Source organism: Salmo salar, chromosome 10 (genome assembly GCF_965601325.2).
Source record: "Salmo salar chromosome 10, fSalSal1, whole genome shotgun sequence".
NCBI classification, from domain to species: Eukaryota; Metazoa; Chordata; class Actinopteri; order Salmoniformes; family Salmonidae; genus Salmo; species Salmo salar.
Genome location: NC_138300.1, coordinates 112,473,464 through 112,494,114, shown reverse-complemented (window position 1 = coordinate 112,494,114; position 20,651 = coordinate 112,473,464). Strand labels below are relative to the sequence as shown.

Sequence of the window (20,651 nt, the reverse complement as noted above, 5' to 3'; positions counted from 1 at the left end):
AACTACTACTACTACTATTACTACTGCAGCACCACTAACCACTACTATTACTACTGCAGCACCACTAACTACTACTACTACTACTACTGCAGCACCACTAACTACTACTTCAGTACCACTAACTACTACTGCAGCACCACTAACTACTACTACTACTACTACTACTACTACTACTACAGCACCACTAACTACTACTACTACTCTTACTACTGCAGTACCACTAACTACTACTACTACTACTACTACTACTACTACTACTACTACTTTTAATCACCACCTTCCCGGAGACACCTGAAACCCCACCTCTTTAAGGAATACCTGGGATAGGATTAAGTAATCCTTCTAACCCCTGCAGAACCACTACTACTACTACTACTACTACTACTACTACTACTACTGTATCACTACTGAAGCACCACTAATACTACTGCAGCACCAATACTACTACTACGACTACTACTACTACTACTGCAGCACCACTAACCACCACTACTACTACTGCTACTATTACTACTGCAGCACCACTAACCACTACTATTACTACTGCAGCACTACTACTACTACTACTACTACTACTACAGCACCACTAACCACTACTACTACTACTACAGCACCACTAACCACTACTACTACTACTACTACTACTACTACTACTGCAGCACCACTAACCACCACTACTACTACTACTACTACTACTACTGCAGCACCACTAACTACTACTACTACTACTACTACTACTACTACTACTACTGCAGCACCACTAACCACTACTATTACTACTGCAGCACCACTAACTACTACTACTACTACTACTACTGCAGCACCACTAACTACTACTACTACTCTTATTACTGCAGTACCACTAACCACTACTATTACTACTGCAGCACCACTAACTATTACTACTAGTACTACTACTGCAGCACCACTAACCACTACTATTACTACTGCAGCACCACTAACCACTACTATTACTACTGCAGCACCACTAACCACTACCATTACTACTGCAGCACCACTAACCACTACTATTACTACTGCAGCACCACTAACCACTACTATTACTACTGCAGCACCACTAACCACTACTACTTCTACTACAGCACCACTAACTACTACTACTACTAGTGCAGCACCACTAACCACTACTACTACTACTACTACTGCAGCAGCACCACTAACCACTACAGCACTACTACTACTACTACTACTACTACTACTACTGCAGTACCACTAACTACTACTGCAGCACCACTAACTACTACTACTACTACTACTACTACTACTACTAATACTACTGCAGCACCACTAACCACTAACTACTTCTGCAGCACCACTAACTACTACTACTATACTACTACTACTACTACTACTGCAGCACCACTACTACTACTGCAGCACCACTAACTACTACTACTACTACTGCACCACTACTACTGCAGCACCACCAACCACTATTACTACTGCAGCACCACTACTACTACTACTACTACTACTACTACTACTACTGCAGCACCACTAACCACTATTACTACTACTACTACTACTGCAGCACCACTAACCACTATTACTATTGCAGCACCACTAACCACTATTACTACTGCAGCACCACTAACTACTACTACTACTACTACAGAAGCACCACTAACTACTACTACTGCAGCACCACTAACAACTACTACTGCAGCACCACTAACAACTACTACTGCAGCACCACTAACCACTACTACTACTGCAGCACCACTATCTACTACTACTACTGCAGCACCACTAACTACTACTACTACTACTACTACTACTACTACTACAACGCTTATAATGGTGCTACTTGAATGCTGATCGACGTTCTCCTGGTTGTAAAATAACTGGTATAACGTTGCATTAAAAAGTATGTTTCTGTTGTACATTTTATATTGTCCTTACTGACGACTCTCTCCTTCTCTTCCACAGTACCTGTTAGAAATGAAAAGTTTAATACTGCCCCCAGAGCACATTCTGAAGCGAGGGGACAGTGAGGCCATAGCCTACGCCTTCTTTCACCTGCAGCACTGGAAGAGGGTGGAGGGGGCCCTTAACCTGCTCCACTGTACCTGGGAGGGCAGTGAGTAACACACACATCATCCGCTTTACCTCATACGCCATAACTGCATTGTGTTACACATTGCCTTTACTCTGTAACACACACATGCACACATTTTCAGTTTTTTCTAATGGTACACTACAATTCTGAGCTGAACATGAAACCTTTGTACCTGACTGAACCTATTCTGACTGCTGTGTCCTCTTTCGTCCCCAGCTTTTAGAATGATCCCCTACCCTCTGGAGAAAGGACACCTCTTCTACCCATACCCCATCTGCACAGAGACCGCAGACAGAGAGCTGCTACCAAGTAAGAGACGCTCTGGATTCATCTGTGTGTGCAGTGTGTTGACTCTCTGTATTTCTCTCAGGTGTCTGTGTACAAATCAAATATTATTTGTTACATGCTTTGTAAAAATCAGGTGTAGACTATCAGTGAAATGCTTACCTTCCCAACAATGCAGAGAGAAACAAATTTAATAGGAATTAATAACACAAGGAATTAATACACAAATGATTAATGATCACTTGGCAACAATGCATCGGAAAGTATTCAGACCCTTCACTTTTTCCACGTTTTGTTACATTACAGCATTATGCTAAAATATATATTTTTTTTTCCTCATTAATCTACACATAATACCCCATAATGACAAAGAAAAAACTGGTTTTTAGAAATGTTTGTAAAGTTATTAAAATTAAAAAAACCTCACATTTACATAAGTATTCAGACCCTTTACTCAGTACTTTGTTGAAGCACCTTTGGCATTGATTACAGCCTTGAGTTTTGTTGGGTATGACGCTACAAGCTTGGCACACCTGTATTTGGGGAGTTTCTCCCATTCTTCTCTGCAGATCCTCTCAAGCTCTGTCAGGTTGGATGGGGAGTGTTGCTGCACAGCTATTTTCAGGTCTCTCCAGAGATGTTAGATCGGCTTCAAGTCTGGGCTCTGGCTGGGCCAGTCAAGGACATTCAGAGATTTGTCCCGAAGCCACTCCTGTGTTGTCTTGGCTGTGGGCTTGGGGTCGTTGTCCTGTTGGAAGGTAAACCTTCACCCCAGTCTGAGGTCCTGAGCTCTCTGAAGCATGGAGGCCACTGTGTTCTCGGGGGCCTTCAATGCTGCAGACATTTTTTGGTAACCTTCCCCAGATCTGTGCCTCGACACAATCCTGTCTCAGAGCTCTACGGACAATTCCTTCAACCTGATGGCTTGGTTTTGCTCTGACATGCACTGTCAACTGTGGGACCTTATATAAACAGGTGTGTGCCTTTCCAAATCATGTCCAATCAATTTAATTTACCACAGGTGGACTCCAATCAAGTTGTAGAAACATCTCAAGGATGATCAATGGAAACAGGATGCACCTGAGCTCAATTTAGAGTCTCATAGCAAAGGGTCTGAATACTTATGTAAATAAGGTATTTCTGTTTTGTTTTTTTAATTATTGATACTTTTGCAAAAATGTCTAAACCTGTTTTCGCTTTGTCATTATGCGGTATTGTGTGTAGATTGATGAGAAGGAAAAAAAGATTGAATCTATTATAGAATACGGCTGTAACGTAACAAAATGTGGAAAAAGTCAAGGGGGTCTGAATACTTTCCGAATGCACTGGACACAAGGGTACCAGTACCGAGTCAATGTTCAGGGGTATGAGATAATACTGTGTGTGTGAATAAAGTATGTAAGTGTGTTAATGCTCTCTATCTCATGGGGAAGCAGTGTTTCATGAGGTGTCGGTGTATCCTAAGAAGGAGCTGCCGTTCTTCATCCTTTTCACGGCTGGTCTCTGCTCCTTCACCGCCATGCTGGCTCTGCTAACACACCAGTTCCCCGAGCTCATGGGAGTCTTCGCTAAAGCGGTGAGTCTCCTGCACCGGTCGCTTTCACACTCGCACACATACCAGTTCCCTTTGTAAGCCAAGTCCCCATCTCCAATAAGGTTATTTGCATTCAGATTCTTCATAAGGTGGCCATTCAGTTTGTTTCATTCTTCTGAAATGTCCTGTACAGAGGTTGTCATTGGGCCATTTTTGTTTTGACTATAACAACCATAGATTTGCTTTTATCTGAAGTCTGGATGACAGGAGACTAGGAAAGCTCCATACAAGTTGATGCAAGGTCCTATATCAATGCAAGTTCTTGTAGATCAGTGGTGATGCAGGGAAGGAAATACGTAAAGGAAGCAGCTTCAAACTGTTGAATCCAACCCCTAGAACCTACACAGGCCCTCTCCTATCTACCAGTGGAGGGCATTCTCCTCGCCGTGATGTTCTTCCTCAGCAGGCCTGTGCTGTCTGTGGTGCCACTCCCCTGGAATGTGTGTGAGCTCATCTCTCTGCTCCTGGTGTGACTCTTATCAGCAGCTACCATCTCCTCTGCAGGGGCTTGCTCTGCTCTGTTCTGACCCTGCACTGGTTTAGTTGGGTGCTGATGACACACACAAACTTTACATACTTTATTTGAATCCACAAATCACATTACAGTCGAGAATGATTCAAACATATCAAAGGTCACGGATATCTGGTCATAGAAAGCACCTTCACCATGAAGCTAGGCTGCCCATGACCGCTACAACGGCGCAGTACCTCGCTAGCTGCTTTGCCTTTGTCCTATGTAGCCCTGCAATCTGAAGGCCACGTCCTGTCAGCCTGTTTCCACTCATAACCAAGGCTGTTTAGGCGTGACAAGGGGCTTAGCAGCGAAGGTATGCTTCATGTAGGTGTCAAAGCAACCTACTTCCAAATTAGCACCCCCTTCTGGCCTCCCTCCACAACAACAATATCTGACATATTTGGTATACAAGAAAACTCAACATCAGCCTCCTCTGATGAGAATGTTTGAATATGCACTGATGGCGGTACTGCCTGTTTCATCTCACTAGCTATATGGTCAACGAGGCGGTCATGTCTAGATATGTGAGGCGGCAGGTAGCCTAGTGGTTAGAGCGTTTGGCCAGTAACCGAAAGGTTGCTAGATCGAATCCCTGAGCTGACAAGATAAAAATCTGTCGTTCTGCCCCTGAACAAGGCAGTTAACCCAGTGTTCCTAGGCCGTTATTGAAAATAAGAATTTGTTCTTAACTGACTTGCCTAGTTAAATAAAGGTTACATATGTACTGGTCCTTATATGAATGGAAACCATTAAGAATATCTGCAACAGACTCTATTACATCATGTGAGATACAAAACAGATCATGGTTTGCAGAGTGCTAGGTTGTATTTAGTTGGTGGAACCTGCATCCTCGCCTTAACGGTGAAGGTGAGTATGTTCTTGCCAATAGAAACATTCTGGTATATGTAATGAGAGACAGAATGGTCAGACACACTCTGATCCACTTCCAGTACTTCAAAGACAAACTAATCAGCATCTGGTTTACATGCAAGGGTAGAGGCACTGTTCCTCCCTTCCTTAAAGTAAGCACTGATCTAATATGATTGAATGGATGAAAACATGACTTGGCTTTTACCTATCGAATCATGTCAGATCAGTGGGTTCTCCCAAGGAAAGACGGAAGGAAGTAAAGGTGCATCTTCAAAGCATTGGAACAGGGCCTCTCTCCCTCTTAGCATGTAAACAAGGTGCTTGTTCCACCTCTCCCTGACAGCCTTTTATCTGCCATCAGACAAAGCCAAACCTCCTCCACCCTCAATCCCTCTGAGGGAGCCCCTATCCCCCACACTGCATGTTGCCAAAACACATCAGAGAGGAGAGAGAGGGATGAGAGCGAGGGTGGTGTGAACAGAAAGAGAGGGAGCAAAATAACATCAGAGGGGAGAAGGATGAAGGAGAGATGAATGGGGAGCTGACAGAGAGTCCACTACCACTCTTAGGGCTTAGAGCACAGTCAGTAGTCAACATACCTGGTAGACAAGTTCTGGTTCTGCCCCATTGAGCACAGTCCCTAAACTGGCATGCTATGGTGCTCCTATCATGGTCCTCTAGCTATCATTTGAGGCCAACGACAACCCACAGTAGCTACCTTGAAATGTGCAGAGCTTCAGTAAAGATGGGTACATTCTCAACTGGAATGTTATGGTGCACCTGTCTACATACAGTACCTTGACATGTTCAGGATAAGTCTGGTTGCAATGGTTCCACTAGGAATTGGCATGTGTTCTAACATGTCTCTGTATGTAGTTTCTTAGCACCCTGTTTGCTCCTCTGAACTTCATCATGGAGAAAGTGGAGAGCATCCTGCCATCCAGTCTGTGGCACCAGCTCACACGCATCTGACTGGCTCCGACTGGACTAGACTGAACCAGACTGACTGACACACCCTTTGTGCCAAGATCATGGATTAGACGGACAGAGAGGATGGAAGAGAAGAGAAAAGGGAAACATTCTGAATCGGTTTTGACTTTATTTGATATGTTCAATTTTGTTTTCAAATGTCATGTAAAAAAAAAAAAAACGTTTTTTTGTTGTACAAAAAAAGGTGATCAATTGCCATCATTAAAAAAGTGAGAAAAAAAAATAGTAAAATAAAATAAAGGACTTTGTGTATTGCTGCAACTTCTACTACACCATTTTGATTGTCAAGCATATCACAACTGTAATAAATATTCCCGTGGGCCATGGAACTTAGATGGCGGTCAGGTGACTAAAGCATGTCTTGTAACTGGCTGGTTGAGGACAGGGGTGTATGGTCAGGTCTGCTATCAATTTCCACCAGTTTCCATAAACTATACACTAAACTTTCTTTTAAATTACATAAAGTTTGTATTTACATATAAAAATTTGAATACATTTCAGAAATGTTTTTTTTGGTACTTGAGAGAGCAAATAAATATAATGGAATGTGAGGGAAGAACAAAATGAGATTGTAAGGTGTTCTTGGTGCAATAGCCTACAGGGGGCGTCAAACCCTGATGCTTCTTAGTCAGGTGCAAGTCAGACTGATTTGGCGCTATGTCCAAAATCCACCCTATTCACTAGTTAGTGCACTACTTTTGATCAGGACCTGCAAAGGGCTCTGGTCAAAAGTAGTGCACCATAGGAAATAGGTTGCCTTTTCAGACCAAATCTGGATAAGCGGTTGGTTGGTGGTATAGTGGTGAACTGTGGTCATGTCTGGGCCTTGCAGGTGTGCACGTCCATCTCCTGGTTGCAGTCCCGGCAGTGCACGGCGCAGCACCAGTGAAACTTGCACTCACACTTGGTGGTGCGGCTGACGCGTGTTGTATCGTAGCCCCGGCCGCAGCACATAACCTCGCAGCTGTCTACGGCGCGAGACGTCCTGTTGCACACCCGCCCTCCTGTCCCCACCGAGCCTGGCGAGGGAGAGAAATGATGAATCACATCCTCATCCAAATCAGAAGAGACACAATCAGGGGTTGTACTTGTTCCACACTGGTATATATTCTGCCTGTATATTGAATCAGTAAGCTTTTTTACCTTGTGATCCACATACAATCCTTATAACATACCAAATAGACAATCTAATCTTTAGCTGCAATGGAGTGGTTGTTGGCAAACAGCAGTCTAAGCCCCACTACCGTACAGGTATTGACATCATTCCAATAGAATGCAGTGTACTCAATCTAAACTGCATGAGACGGTGAGTGATGGAGTGAGCAGGGCATGGAGGGGGTGGAGGAGGGGGGAGATGAGGAGGGATAAGAGGATGAAGGGAGACAGGATGAGCGATTGATGATAGGATCCATCAGCTGGTACTCAGGCTCTTCATCAGGTGTTCATTTTACACCCTGGCTGGCACTCACTGTCACACACACACACTCCTGCACCTCTTCTCAGAGTGACCGTGCAAGGCTTATTGGACTCGCAGAAATCATCCCATAATACAATTAAATAAGATCCATATTGACTATTTGAGGCCTCAACTCAAACCTCAATGGGGTGCATCTAAATAGTCTAAAGTAGCTTCCTTTCTTTACCTCCTTCCTCTGCACTAAGGTGAAAACCCTGTACACATGACGATGAATGTCCTGACAAAGGGGCTAGCTAGGAGTTGATTTGGGATTGGGAACAGATCATGTCTGTTCTAGGCAGCTTATTTCTATAGCCCTCTATGCTCTCCTCTTCCTCATCCCTCCCTCTCTGTCCATCTGTTCCTCACTGCTGAGAGATAGAGAGAGAGGGAGAGCAGCCAGGTATTGTGTCTGGGCACGATGAGACTCCACCCCCACCCGACAACATGTCCGCCTCTCCGTCAGTCATGGTATGCTGCACAGCTAGGGTTGACATCAAGGACAGACTCCACCCCCCTTCTCTCTCTCCCTCTCGATCTCTCTTCTCTCCTGGCGTCTGCTTATTGAATTAAGATGAGGGGGCGCCGAGAGATGAGTTTAGCACCTGAGCCTCCATGGGGCCGAGGGAAATTGATTTCACACTTTGGAGAGGCACAGGGGGGTGCAGTCTCTACAGTATCTGTCTCCCAGGGCTCTGTGTGTGTGTGTGTGTGTGTGTGTGTGTGTGTGTGTGTGTGTGTGTGTGTGTGTGTGTGTGTGTGTGTGTGTGTGTGTGTGTGTGTGTGTGTGTGTGTGGTGTGTGTGTGTGTGTGTGTGTGTGGCGTCCAAGATGACTGGAGCCAATGTCTGTGGAGAGAGGTTCTCATGAGAGGGGCCATGATCAGTGAGCTCACCATGCTTACATGTATACAGCCCATAAAGACCCTTCATATAAAGCAGGCAGACTGGATTTGAGGCGTTCATTTACTGTTCTATTTAACGTTAGAATGGGCAAAACGAGTGACCTAAGCCACTTTGAGCGTGGTATGATCGTCGGTGCCAGGCATGCCAGATCCAGTATCTCAGAAATGGCCGCATCTTGGGCTTTTCATGCACTACATTGTCTAGTAAACAAAAAACATCCAGTCAGCAGCAGTAGTGTGGGTGAAAACAGCTCATTGATGAGAGAGGACGAAGGAGAATGGCAAGAATCGTGCAAAATAACAGGAGGGCCACAAACTGACAAATAACGGCACAGTACAACAGTGGTGTGCAGAAATGCATCTCGGAATGTGCAACTCGTTAATCCTTGTCACGGATGGGCTGTTGCAGCAGACGTTATACCCCGATCAGCTAAAAACAAGAAGAAGTGGCTCCAGTGGGCACACGTTCACCAACACTGGACAACTGAGGAGTGGAAAAACATTGCCTGGTCCGAGAATCCCGGTTCCTCTTGCATCATGCTGATGGCAGAGTCAGGATTTGGCGTAAGCATGAGTCCAGCATGAGTCCATGAAGGTGGTGTACTGGTGTGGGGAATGTTTCCTGGCACACGTTAGGTCACTTGATATCAACTGAACAATGATTGAACGCCACAGCGTATCTTAACATTTTTGCTGACCAGGTGTATCCATTCAGGCTGTTCTGGAGGCAGAGGGGGTCAAAACCAGTACTAGATGAGTGTACCAAATAAACTGTCCACGGAGTGTATACAGCGCATTCGGAAAGTATTCAGACCCCTTGACATTTTCCACATTTTGTTACGTTACAGCTTTATTCTAAAATGGATTAAATAGTTTTTTCCCCTCATCAATCTACACACAATACCCTATGATGTAGCAAAAACAGGTTTTTAGAACTTTCTAAAATGTCTTAATAATAAAAAGATATCACATTTACATAATAGACTTGTCCCGAAGCCACTCCTGCGTTGTCTTGGCTGTGTGTTTAGTGTCATTGTCCTGTTAGAAGTTGAACCTTCGCCCAAGTCTGAGGTCCTGAGCGCTCTGGAGCTTTCATCAAGGATCTCTCTGTACTTTGCTCCGTTCATCTTTCCCTCAATCCTGACTAGTCTCCCAGTCCCTGCCACTGAAAAACATCCCCACAGCATAATTCTGCCACCGCCATGCTTCACCGTAGGGATGGTGCCAGGTTTCCTCCAGACATGACGCTTGGCATTCAGGCCAAAGAGTTGAATCTTGGTTTCATAAGACCAGAGAATCTTGTTTCTCATGGTCTGAGAGTCATTTAGGTGCCTTTTGGCAAACCCCAAGTGGGCTGTCATGTCCCTTTCACTGAGGAGTGTCTTCCGACTGGTCACTCTACCATAAAGGCCTGATTGGTGGAGTGCTGCAGAGATGTTTGTCCTTCCGGCCAGCTCTAGGAAATGTCTTGGTGGTTGCAAACTTCTTCCATTTAAGAATGATGGAGGCCACTGTGTTCTTGGGGACCTTCAATGCTGCAGAATTTTTTGGGTACCGTTCCCCAGATCTGTTCCTCGACAATCCTGTTTCAGAGCTCTACGGACAATTCCTTCGACCTCATGGCTTGGTTTTTACTCTGACATGCACTGTCAACTGTGGGACCTTATATAGTCAGGTGTGTGCCTTTCCAAATCATGTCCAACCAATTGAATTTACCACAGGTGAACTCCAATCAAGTTGTAGAAACACCTCAAGGATGATCAATGGAAACAGGATGCACCTGAACTCAATTTAGAGTCTCATAGCAAAGGGTCTGAGTACATATGTAAAGTATTTCTGTTTTAAAAATTGTTATAAATTTGCAAACATTTCTAAAAACCTATTTTCTCTTTGTCATTATGGGGTATTGTGTGTAGATTGATAAGGATGTAACATAACAAAATGTGAAAAAAGTCAAGGGGTCTGAATACTTTCCAAATGCATAGCTCTTCCTCTCCTTGTTTCCTTTTCTTCAATTGCACTGACGTTAAAGACCTAAGTACTGGGTTTTCACCATATTGCCTTCACCTATCCTCAGTACTGGGTGTTCACCATATTGCCTTCACCTATCCTCAGTACTGGGTGTTCACCATACTGCCTTCACCTATCCTCAGTACTGGGTGTTCACCATATTGCCTTCACCTATCCTCAGTACTGGGTGTTAACCATATTGCCTTCACCTATCCTGTGACTTTAGGTCAGCGTAATGAAGGAGAGGAGACAAAGAGGGGAGGGAACTTCAGAGAGACCCCCCCAGGTCTACATTAGGGGTGGTAAGCTTTGATGTCGGTCAGAGGGGTTTGAGAGATACGACTTACCCTCCAAATATTCCTCCATTTTGGGGGTCCAAGCGTGCAGAGGTGTAGGGGCCATCACTGTGCCCAAGAGTATGTGTGTGTGCTCCAGCAGGGGTAATTTATAGTGGTGCGCGGCAGGTTGGGTTTCAGCCCACAGAAGTGTGTAATGTCCCTTAAACTGGCCGACACCTGATCACCTCGGATCATCTGCTGCCTGACGGGCACTCAGGTCCTTCAGATCACACACACATTGTTTTCACTCACACACAAACACTATTTTCTTGCCGTCTCAGAAACACACCCACACACACTTTTCTCCCTCTCGCTCACAGGCACACCAACACATTCTCTCTGTTTTGAACTCACATACTACATCTGGTGTTATCCTGTGCAGCATTAAGAGAATAACCCTACTGTACAAGAGGCTGAGTGGTTACCCTGTGAAAATATTACCACATACTGAAGATATTATGGACAAGTAGTACGGTGTTCTACTCTACAGAGAGACAGTCATGTCAGACAGACAGCGTACATCATCTACGTCAGTATCTCTGTCTAGACTGTGGACGAAATCGTAACACTACAAACCAAACTCACCAGACTCTTGGTCTCTTATGCAGTAGTCTGGCGAGTCCTCGAAGTAGACCAGGTCGTTCTTGCTGGGCCGTTTGAAGTGTCGCTGTGCGGTGGTGAAGCCCGTGCCATACTGGTTCATGGCCACCTGCACCGCCCCGTTGTAGTGCCGCCGCAGGTGGTCGCCTGTGCGGCGGAAGTCGGCCAGGGCCAGCCAGCAGGTCCGGACGCTGCAGGAGCCGCTCACGCCATGACACTTACACTCCAGGGACATAAACCGCTTCACCGCCTGTGTGGTGATGAGGAAGGGGATGGAGAGAGAAAGAAGTGTTGTTAGGGAGGCTAGGTATGTATCCGGTTGGTTGGTGGTTGTGTGTCAGGTAGGGTTTGTATGTTGGTGTATGTGCACGTGTGTCTATGGAAGGAATCTACACAGGGTAATAGTCTATCAAATTCCTCTAAACAAGTCGATTCCAACCCTCTACTCTTGGATCACCAGCCCTTGATTGGCACACCTGATTCCACTACTCAACTAAACATCAAGCCCTTGATTATTTGAATCTGGTGTGCCAGTTCAGGAATACAAAATATGCAAACCAACTGTTTGGAAAACACTGATCTAGATCAAATTGGTTCAGTTGGAGTCATTACTCCCCCATAATGTGTTTGAACTTTGAACCCACCTTTCTCCCAGCGCGGTTGTTGTGGAGGTTCATCAGAGCCCTGGCGTCTCTCTCTTTTCTCTCTTTGGCGTCTATGAAGGACTGGCTGAACCTCATGGCGTGCTCCACATGGTCGCTGCAGCCGCCCCAGTCGAACGTCCCCTTGGCGTCCCGGGACGAGCCCTTCTTGGTGGGGTCACAGGAGCACGACTGCAGCTCTCCCTGGCTGCAAGCCCGGGTCAGCGTGTGGACCACCCCAGCCGAGGAGATGGCGTACACAAAGGCCGCTTCACGACTGCCTGGTAGGCATAGGGAGGAAGACATTGTGTGAGTGCTGAACACACACACGTAAGCAAGCTCACACTCCACATGCACACACACTACACGCACACATACCCACTACACACACTACACTACGCAAGCACAAACAGGGAACAGTATACACACCAGAAGGTATAAGTTACATGGACACACAGTGAAGTTAACATTCACTTAGGTTGGAGTCATTAAAACTCGTTTTTCAACCACTCCACAAATTTCTTGTTAACAAACTAGTTTTGGCAAGTCAATTAGGACATCTACTTTGTGCATGACAAGTAATTTTTCCAACAATTGTTTACAGACAGATTATTTCACTTATAATTCACTGTACCACAATTCCAGTGGGTCAGAAGTTTAACATACATTAAGTTGACTGTGCATTTAAACAACTTGGAAAATTCCAGAAAATGATGTCATGGCTTTAGAAGCTTCTGATAGGCTAATTGACATAATTTGAGTCAATTGGAGGTTTACCTGTGGATGTATTTCAAGGCCTACCTTCAAACTCAGTGCCTCTTTGATTGACATCATGGGAAAATCAAAAGAAATCAGCCAAGACTTCAGAAAAAAAATTGTAGACCTCCACAAGTCTGGTTCATCCTTGGGAGCAATTTCCAAACGCCTGAAGGTACCACATACTTTGGTGCGAAAAGTGCAAATCAATCCCAGAACAACAGCAAAGGATCTTGTGAAGATGCTGGAGGAAACAGGTACAAAAGTATCTATAGCCACAGTAAAACAAGTCCTATATCGACATAACCTGAAAGGCCGCTCAGCAAGGGAGAAGCCACTGCTCCAAAACCGCCATAAAAAAAGCCAGACTACGGTTTGCAACTGCACATGGGGATAAAGATCGTACTTTTTGGAGAAATGTCCTCTGGTCTGATTAAACAAAAATAGAACTGTTTGGCCATAATGACCATCATTATGTTTGGAGGAAAAAGGGGGAGACTTGCAAGCCGAAGAACACCATCCCAACCGTGAAGCACGGGGGTGGCAGCATCATGTTGTGGGGGTGCTTTGCTGCAGGAGGGACTGGTGCACTTCACAAAATAAATGCCATCATGAGGTAGGAAAATGATGTGGATATATTGAAGCAACATCTCAAGACATCAGTCCGGAAGTTAAAGCTTGGTCGCAAATGGATCTTCCAAATGGACAATGACCCCAAGCATACTTCCAAAGTTGTGGCAAAATGGTTTAAGGACAACAAAGTCAAGGTATTGGAGTGGCCATCACAAAGCCCTGATCTCAATCCTATAGAAGATTTGCGGGCAGACCTGAAAAAGTGTGTGCGAGCAAGGAGGCCTTCAAACCTGACTCAGTTACACCAGCTCTGTCAGGAGGAATGTGCCAAAATTCACCCAACTTATTGTGGTAAGCTTGTGGAGGGCTACCCGAAACGTTTGACCCAAGTTAAACAATTTAAAGGCAATGCTACCAAATACTAATTGAGTGTATGTAAACTTCTGACCTACTGGGAATGTGATGAAAGAAATAAAAGGTTAAATAAATGTCTATTCTGACATTTCACATTCTTAAAATAAAGTGGTGATCCTAACTGACCTAAGACAGGGAATTTTTACTAGGATTAAATGTCAGGAATTGTGAAAAACTGAGTTTAAATGTATTTGGCTAAGGTGTATGTAAACTTCCGACTTCAACTGTGTGAATAGGCTTACCTAAAGGCCATGACTAATGCACAGAAACTCATTGCACAAACATACACCAAGTGTACAAAACATTAGGAACACCTCCCTAATATTGTGTCAAGTTGGCTGGATGTCCTTCTTGTGGTGGACCATTCTTGATACACATGGGAAACTGTTGAGCGTGAAAACCCCAGCAGCGTTGCAGTTCTTGATACAACCCGGTGCGCCTGGCACCTACTATCATACCCTGTTCAAAGGCACTTCAATCTTTTGTCTGGCCCATTCACCCTCTGAATGGCACTCATACACAATCCATGTCTCAAGGCTTAAAAAAAAAAAACCTCCTTTAACCTGTCTCCTCCCCTTCATCTACACTGATTGAAGTGGATTTAACATGTGACCTCAATAAGGGATCATAGTTTCACCTGGATTCACCTGGTCAGTCTGTGTCATGGAAAGAGAAGTTCTTAGTGTTTTGTATACTCACTGTATAAGTTACACGAATGCACAGATATACTGTAAATTGTATCCAGCCAGTATCCCATAAAGATGCATAACCACTACAGTGTGTGTGTGTGTGTGTGTGTGTGTACTGTACACAGTGAACATTATGTAAAAATGTCTTGCTCGGACGGTTCACAGTTTAAATAGGATCCTGTAAAAACAAAGAGCTAGCTATTGGTTGAGGTTGGGGTACCTGCATGGATACTGTGTGTTACTCTTTCAAGTCTTTTATTTAAGGCATGGCAGTGTTTTGCTTCATCTAACTCCAAGATGGGGAAACTGGTGAAATTGACCAGCAATGCTCTGTGATAAAATACCCCTTACTTCTCTTCTAACTGATGAGAGATCTGTGGGATCAAAGACTATGGATAGTGAAGGGGGTGTGTGTGTGTGTCTGAGATCAGGAAACGCCAAACTTCAGTTCACAATGCTGTTTTTTATGTCAAGATGTTCTCTCGCTCTCTCACACACACACACACACACACACACACACCACACACACACACACACACACACACACACACACACACACTGTGTGTGCGCCTGTGAATGACTATGAATGTTTAATCTGGTTAATGAGGAGATAAACTAAAGGATGAGAACATGAAACCATCCAAAAAAAGAAAACTCAGTAATTGTTTTAAATTAGCGTCCTGACATTGACAATAAGTAGCTTCTCACGGTGCCACATCGATAATGCTGCCAATCAGAGCAGCTTCCTAATGTTGTGTGACACAACCAGAGCCGAGTCTGGGAGGTCTGAATACCAAAGGGACGATTAAAGAACCAAATTACACGTAATTCTCAGGGTCGGTTTCCTGGACACAGATTAAGCCTAGTCCAGGAGTAAAAATAAATACTTTCAATAGTGAATCGCCATTGAACATTATTTTTAGTCCAGGACTAGTCTTTCTGGGAAACTGGCCATTAAAGTTCCGCCTTGGAATAACTGGAGGACTGGGACATGATGCCCAATAGAATTACCCATTTTATTTCTATGATCACCCCCAAGGTGGAGTGGATGCTCACATTTATACCAATTAAAAAGACATTCCAAGCTGGTGAGGTGACGAGATGGGAGTTGACACACTTATTCTTGACTCCCCATATTTGTCAGCTGTGGCAGTTTTATAAGCATGTAGAGCACTGAACCTGATACCGATCAGAGCCAATAGTGTGTGATTGCGGCCCGCAATTCAGGGCGTTCCTGCATATGGATATTCCCCCCTCGAGCATCCAATTGGTTCCTGAGTGAACGTCCCCCCTCGAGCATTCCATTGGTTCCTGCATGATTGTGTATACAATTAAAATGTGGAGAAAAATAAATAAAGGGAAATAAAAGTATTATCCAAGTTTTTCAGAACGAAGGACACGGTCTACCGGTGCCCTAGCTAGCTATCTATCCCGTCTGCTGTGTACTGGTGTCCTAGCTAGCTACCTATCCCGCCTGCTATGTACCGGTGTCGTGTCCTAGCTAGCTACCTATCCCACCTTCTGTGTACCGGTGTCATGTTCTAGCTAGCTACCTACCCCACCTGCTGTGTTCCGGAGTCCTAGCTAGCTACCTATCCCGCCTTCTGTGTACCGGTGTCGTGTCCTTGCTAGCTACCTATCCCGCCTTCTGTGTACCGGTGTCGTGTTCTAGCTAGCTACCTACCCCACCTGCTGTGTACCGGAGTCCTAGCTAGCTACCTATCCCGCCTGCTATGTACCAGTGTCGTGTTCTAGCTAGCTACATTTTTTTACATGTTTTTTTTTTTTACCTACCCCACCTGCTGTGTACCGGTGTCGTGTTCTAGCTAGCTACCTATCCCACCTGCTGTGTACCGGAGTCCTAGCTAGCTACCTATCCCGCCTGCTATGTACCGGTGTTGTGTTCTAGCTAGCTACCTATCCCGCCTGCTGTGTACCGGAGTCCTAGCTAGCTACCTACCCCACCTGCTGTGTAACAGAGTCCTAGCTAGCTACCTATCCCGCCTGCTGTGTACCGGTGTCGTGTTCTAGCTAGCTACCTACCCCACCTGCTGTGTACCGGAGTCCTAGCTAGCTACCTACCCCACCTGCTGTGTAACGGAGTCCTAGCTAGCTAGCACATAGTGTCGTTCGCGCCCACCTGCCAAACACCTGCCCTCTCTAACAGAACGGAGGACACTGTCTACCGGTGTCCTAGCTAGCTACAGTTGTCACCCCCGTTTCTTCTTCTTCATCTTCTTTTTCTTCTTCTGTGGGGTTTATTGGTGGTTGGCGCCATCTACTGTATAGGAGAGCTGCCACCTCCTGCCTGTTTACTGGAGTCCTAGCTTATAAAAATGGATCAACCAATAGAAGTATAAAGCGGGGTTCCTGCAGATACAGGAATGACCACATGCAGGAACACCCCGAATTGCGTGTCGCAATTACACCCTTCTCATCAGAGTAGCAGCAAGCAGGCATGTCATATTGATACATCTAGAGCTGTAAAGTGAGACAATGTATGGAATGCAAGCACACAGGGAAAACATCTGTCAAAGAAGAACATGAATTTCACACAAATTCTTTCACTTTGATAAAGGCTAGAACTTTATAGGTTCACCACTGTTAATAATTGGTTGGGGAAAAACGCATACCATATTTGCTATATATCTAGGAGCCTAGAGTCTAGCAGATAACGTGGGAATTACTAGTCTATTGTTCAGACGTGCTTGTCTTGTACATGAGGACGAAGATGAGTAGACTATATTACTTTCCCAGCACACAATTAGAAAAACATTCCAGAATATCAGCTATTTTACGCATGGTAATTTAATAGCTGCATTTTTTACCTGAGCAATTTAGCTAATAACATGTTCATGCTCGTATTTGAGAATGAAAAATATGATATTTAGTTCATATATAGGCCTACAATTTTTATTTGATTTGATCAATAACACTGAACCAAAATATAAACACAACATGTAAAGTGTTGGTCCCATGTTTCATGAGCTGAAATAAAAGTTCCCAGAAATGTTCCATATGCACAAAAAGCTTATTTCTCTAAAATGTTGTGCACAAATTTGTTCACATCCCTGTTAGTGAGCATTTCTCCTTTGCCAAGATAATCCATCCACCTGACAGGTGTAGCATATCAAGAAGCTGAGGCACAATAAAAGGCAGCTCTAAAATGTGCAGTTTTGTCACATGACACAATGCCACATAATGTCTCAAGTTTTGAGGGAGTGTGCAGTTGGCATGATGACTGCAGGATGTCCACCAGAGCCGTTGACAGATAATTGAATGTTAATGTCTCTACCATAAGCAGAGGCAGCTTTTTAGAGAATTTGGCAGAGTGTCCAACCGTCCAACCAGCCTCACAACCGCAGACCATGTATATGGCGTCGTGTGGGCGAGCAGTTTGCTGATGTCAACGTTGTGAACAGAGTGCCCCATGGTGGCAGTGGGGTTATGGTATGGGCAGACATAAACTATGGACAACGAACACCATTGCATTTTATCGATGGAAATTTGAATGCATAAAAATACTGTGAAGAGATCCTGAGGCCCATTGTGAATCCCTTTTTTTTTTTAGGTATCTGTGACTAATAGATTTATATCTGTATTCCCAGTTGTGTAATCCATAGGGTCTAATACATTTATTTCAATTGACTGATTTCCTCATATGAACTGTAACTCAGTAAAATCTTTGAAATGGCTGCATGTTGTGTTTATATTTTTGTTCAGTATAATTTAAAATGTATTTAATTAAATATGAAATTGCATATTTTTACAGTAGGCATATGCATGAGTTTTTTACTCTCTCTCAATACTTACTACGCAGCAGTAGGCGTCCGAACAAGTTGTGGTCTCGCGCCATGGTATTGCAGTTCCAGCGGTGGTTCTGAAACTGATGTTGGCACTCTCCGATCCAGTCTTTAATCCCGGCTCCGATCGCCTGCATAACTTTGGGATGCTGGCGGCACAGCTGCCGCTGTTTGTTGATTAAGCCGGGGATGTTGTCGCACATCACTTGCGACCCGAGGGTACCCATGTACCTGCATAGAAAGATGAAAGAGGTTTTGGCTTTGACCATGCAACTGTAATCTGTTTGAATGTCCTTGTGGGCTATGGTGTTTATTTATATATATATATAATTAAAAACTAGGCTTCTAGAACACGAATAAAGGAATAAAACAATGATCTGCCCCATAATGTGTCCAAATTAAAGAAACATGCATGTCTAGTGTTATACATTCGATTATTTTACACATGAACATATTTTATTGTAAATGATTATAGTTTAATTCAAATTAAACCAACGTTTATACAGATCATAGCCTGTGTCCAAAGTCATGCATTGTCTCACGCAGTCCTTGCCAATAGCGGATACTATAAAGTGTAGACTCCATTGTGTATATATATTGTTCCTATAGCCGATAATATTTTCTACCAACTTTACATTTTCATTAGTCGTAAGTGCTATTTTCACATTCTTGAGAGCCTACTCACCACCAAGATCCGTCGACCCTTGACGTTAGCCAGCAGATTGCTACAGATAAATAAAAACATATTCCACTTGGCAATAAGTTCATATTATTAAAATGTTGTCGTTGTGCACATTCAGGCACCTGTACTGAGCATTTCCATGGGTAGAAAAGAACACAGGCGCGCGTCAGACAGGAGTCTACAGCCTCTCGATTGCACCAATCAAAGTTCTGCTCTGTCTTGCATTAAAAATCGATAATCAGAAGAGGTTTACGGCCCGGGTGGAGCTTTGCGCGTAAAAAATGACAATGATTATGGTAAAGAAGCGCATGAGATATTGGGTCGATATAAAGTTAACAAAGATTTGCAGTGTAAAGATAGGCAAATGATCGGCTGCTATCAGGTTTAAATTGCTTACACAAGGGGTGGGCGCAGTCCTGTCTCAGGAATGAGGTGAAGAAATTAGATGTCTGAAAGTATCTGTTCAGGCTAGCTTGACACCAGACACAAGCTTGGCCGATTTCCAAGCGGCAAGTTGTAGAATGTGGTACAACGTGATGCGTTAAACCCTGAGTGTTTTAACAAAAACATTTGACGTGTTTGGGAGGAACTGGTGCGCGCAAACGCGTTTAGTTATGGTTATGCCTATAACGCCCAAATGCCAAATATTCCAGAAACTCACAGCCATGACGCCATATTATGCACACAGATTAAATATTAGATGTGGAGATAGGCCCTTGATTAACCCTCCTGTTGTGTTCGTTTCATGTTAATTAATTATGTGTTCCCGGTCCAAAATAACCGCCCCATTATAGCTGATTATAAATCCATAATAATACATATATTATCACCTAATGTTGTGTTAGATCTTTTTATTAACTTAAGTTATTGTGAACATTACAGGTTTTTAACTTCTATTTGCTATTTATGGCCTGTAGGCCTCATTGACCTGAGCTCATACACTCGTTTTTGAGTAATAAAAGCATAATGTATGGATTATTTTGACTATAACAAATACTCATATGAAACATATTGTGCTATTTATCAGACTACTTTGTGTCAAAGTTTAACAAGGACTCTCTCTTCACCAGTGTCATGATCAAAGATATGATCAAGAGCCTCACATACAGCAAGTATATCGTTTGGTCATTGTGCTGCCACAGAAAGAATTGCGAGCAAGGCCTCAAAAAAGCTTTATATACCAGAGCTGCGAGAAAAGTTCCATATATTATTGAAACAATGTTGCGATTGTTTGTGAGAATGCCAACAGGTGTGGTTCCCATGGGGGAAAGATTCTATTGGGGAAAGGTTCCCGTGGGGATTGCCATGGAAGCCAAGAAGAGGAGGTGAGGTGTGTGTGTGTGCGCGCAAACACACATGCATGTCTGGGAGAGGAAGTGTGTTCATCTGATGAATGGGCATGTGCCTGAACTCAATTTTATACACTAATTGTAGCCTCACCCATTCATTTCTA

The 20,651-nt window shown here is 44.0% G+C and overlaps 2 protein-coding genes across 8 annotated transcripts in view; one reads left to right on the top strand and one right to left on the bottom strand.

The window, feature by feature from the left end:
* Positions 1 to 6,594, top strand: part of LOC106561549 (suppressor of tumorigenicity 7 protein homolog) — a 70,896-nt gene extending 64,302 nt beyond the window's left edge. For 6 of the 7 annotated variants that reach the window (XM_014125636.3, XM_014125638.3, XM_045688440.2 and 3 more), the window contains 4 exons: positions 1,951 to 2,101; positions 2,297 to 2,389; positions 3,799 to 3,941; positions 6,220 to 6,594. In XM_014125636.3, the coding sequence (XP_013981111.1) occupies positions 1,951 to 2,101; positions 2,297 to 2,389; positions 3,799 to 3,941; positions 6,220 to 6,315 (483 nt within the window). In that variant the 3' untranslated portion in view covers positions 6,316 to 6,594. The remainder of the gene's footprint in view (positions 1 to 1,950; positions 2,102 to 2,296; positions 2,390 to 3,798; positions 3,942 to 6,219) is intronic. The other variant, XM_014125634.3, reaches the window with a different exon arrangement.
* A 428-nt stretch (positions 6,595 to 7,022) lies between these two features.
* On the bottom strand, positions 7,023 to 19,700 carry wnt2 (wingless-type MMTV integration site family member 2). The gene is made up of 5 exons (XM_014125640.3): positions 19,202 to 19,700; positions 18,527 to 18,747; positions 12,285 to 12,562; positions 11,626 to 11,890; positions 7,023 to 7,352 (listed from the first exon to the last, which is right to left on the bottom strand). Exons 1-5 carry the CDS (start codon positions 19,282 to 19,284, stop codon positions 7,147 to 7,149), a joined length of 1,053 nt encoding a protein of 350 aa, XP_013981115.1. The 5' UTR covers positions 19,285 to 19,700; the 3' UTR covers positions 7,023 to 7,146.
* Between the last annotated feature and the right edge of the window lie 951 nt (positions 19,701 to 20,651).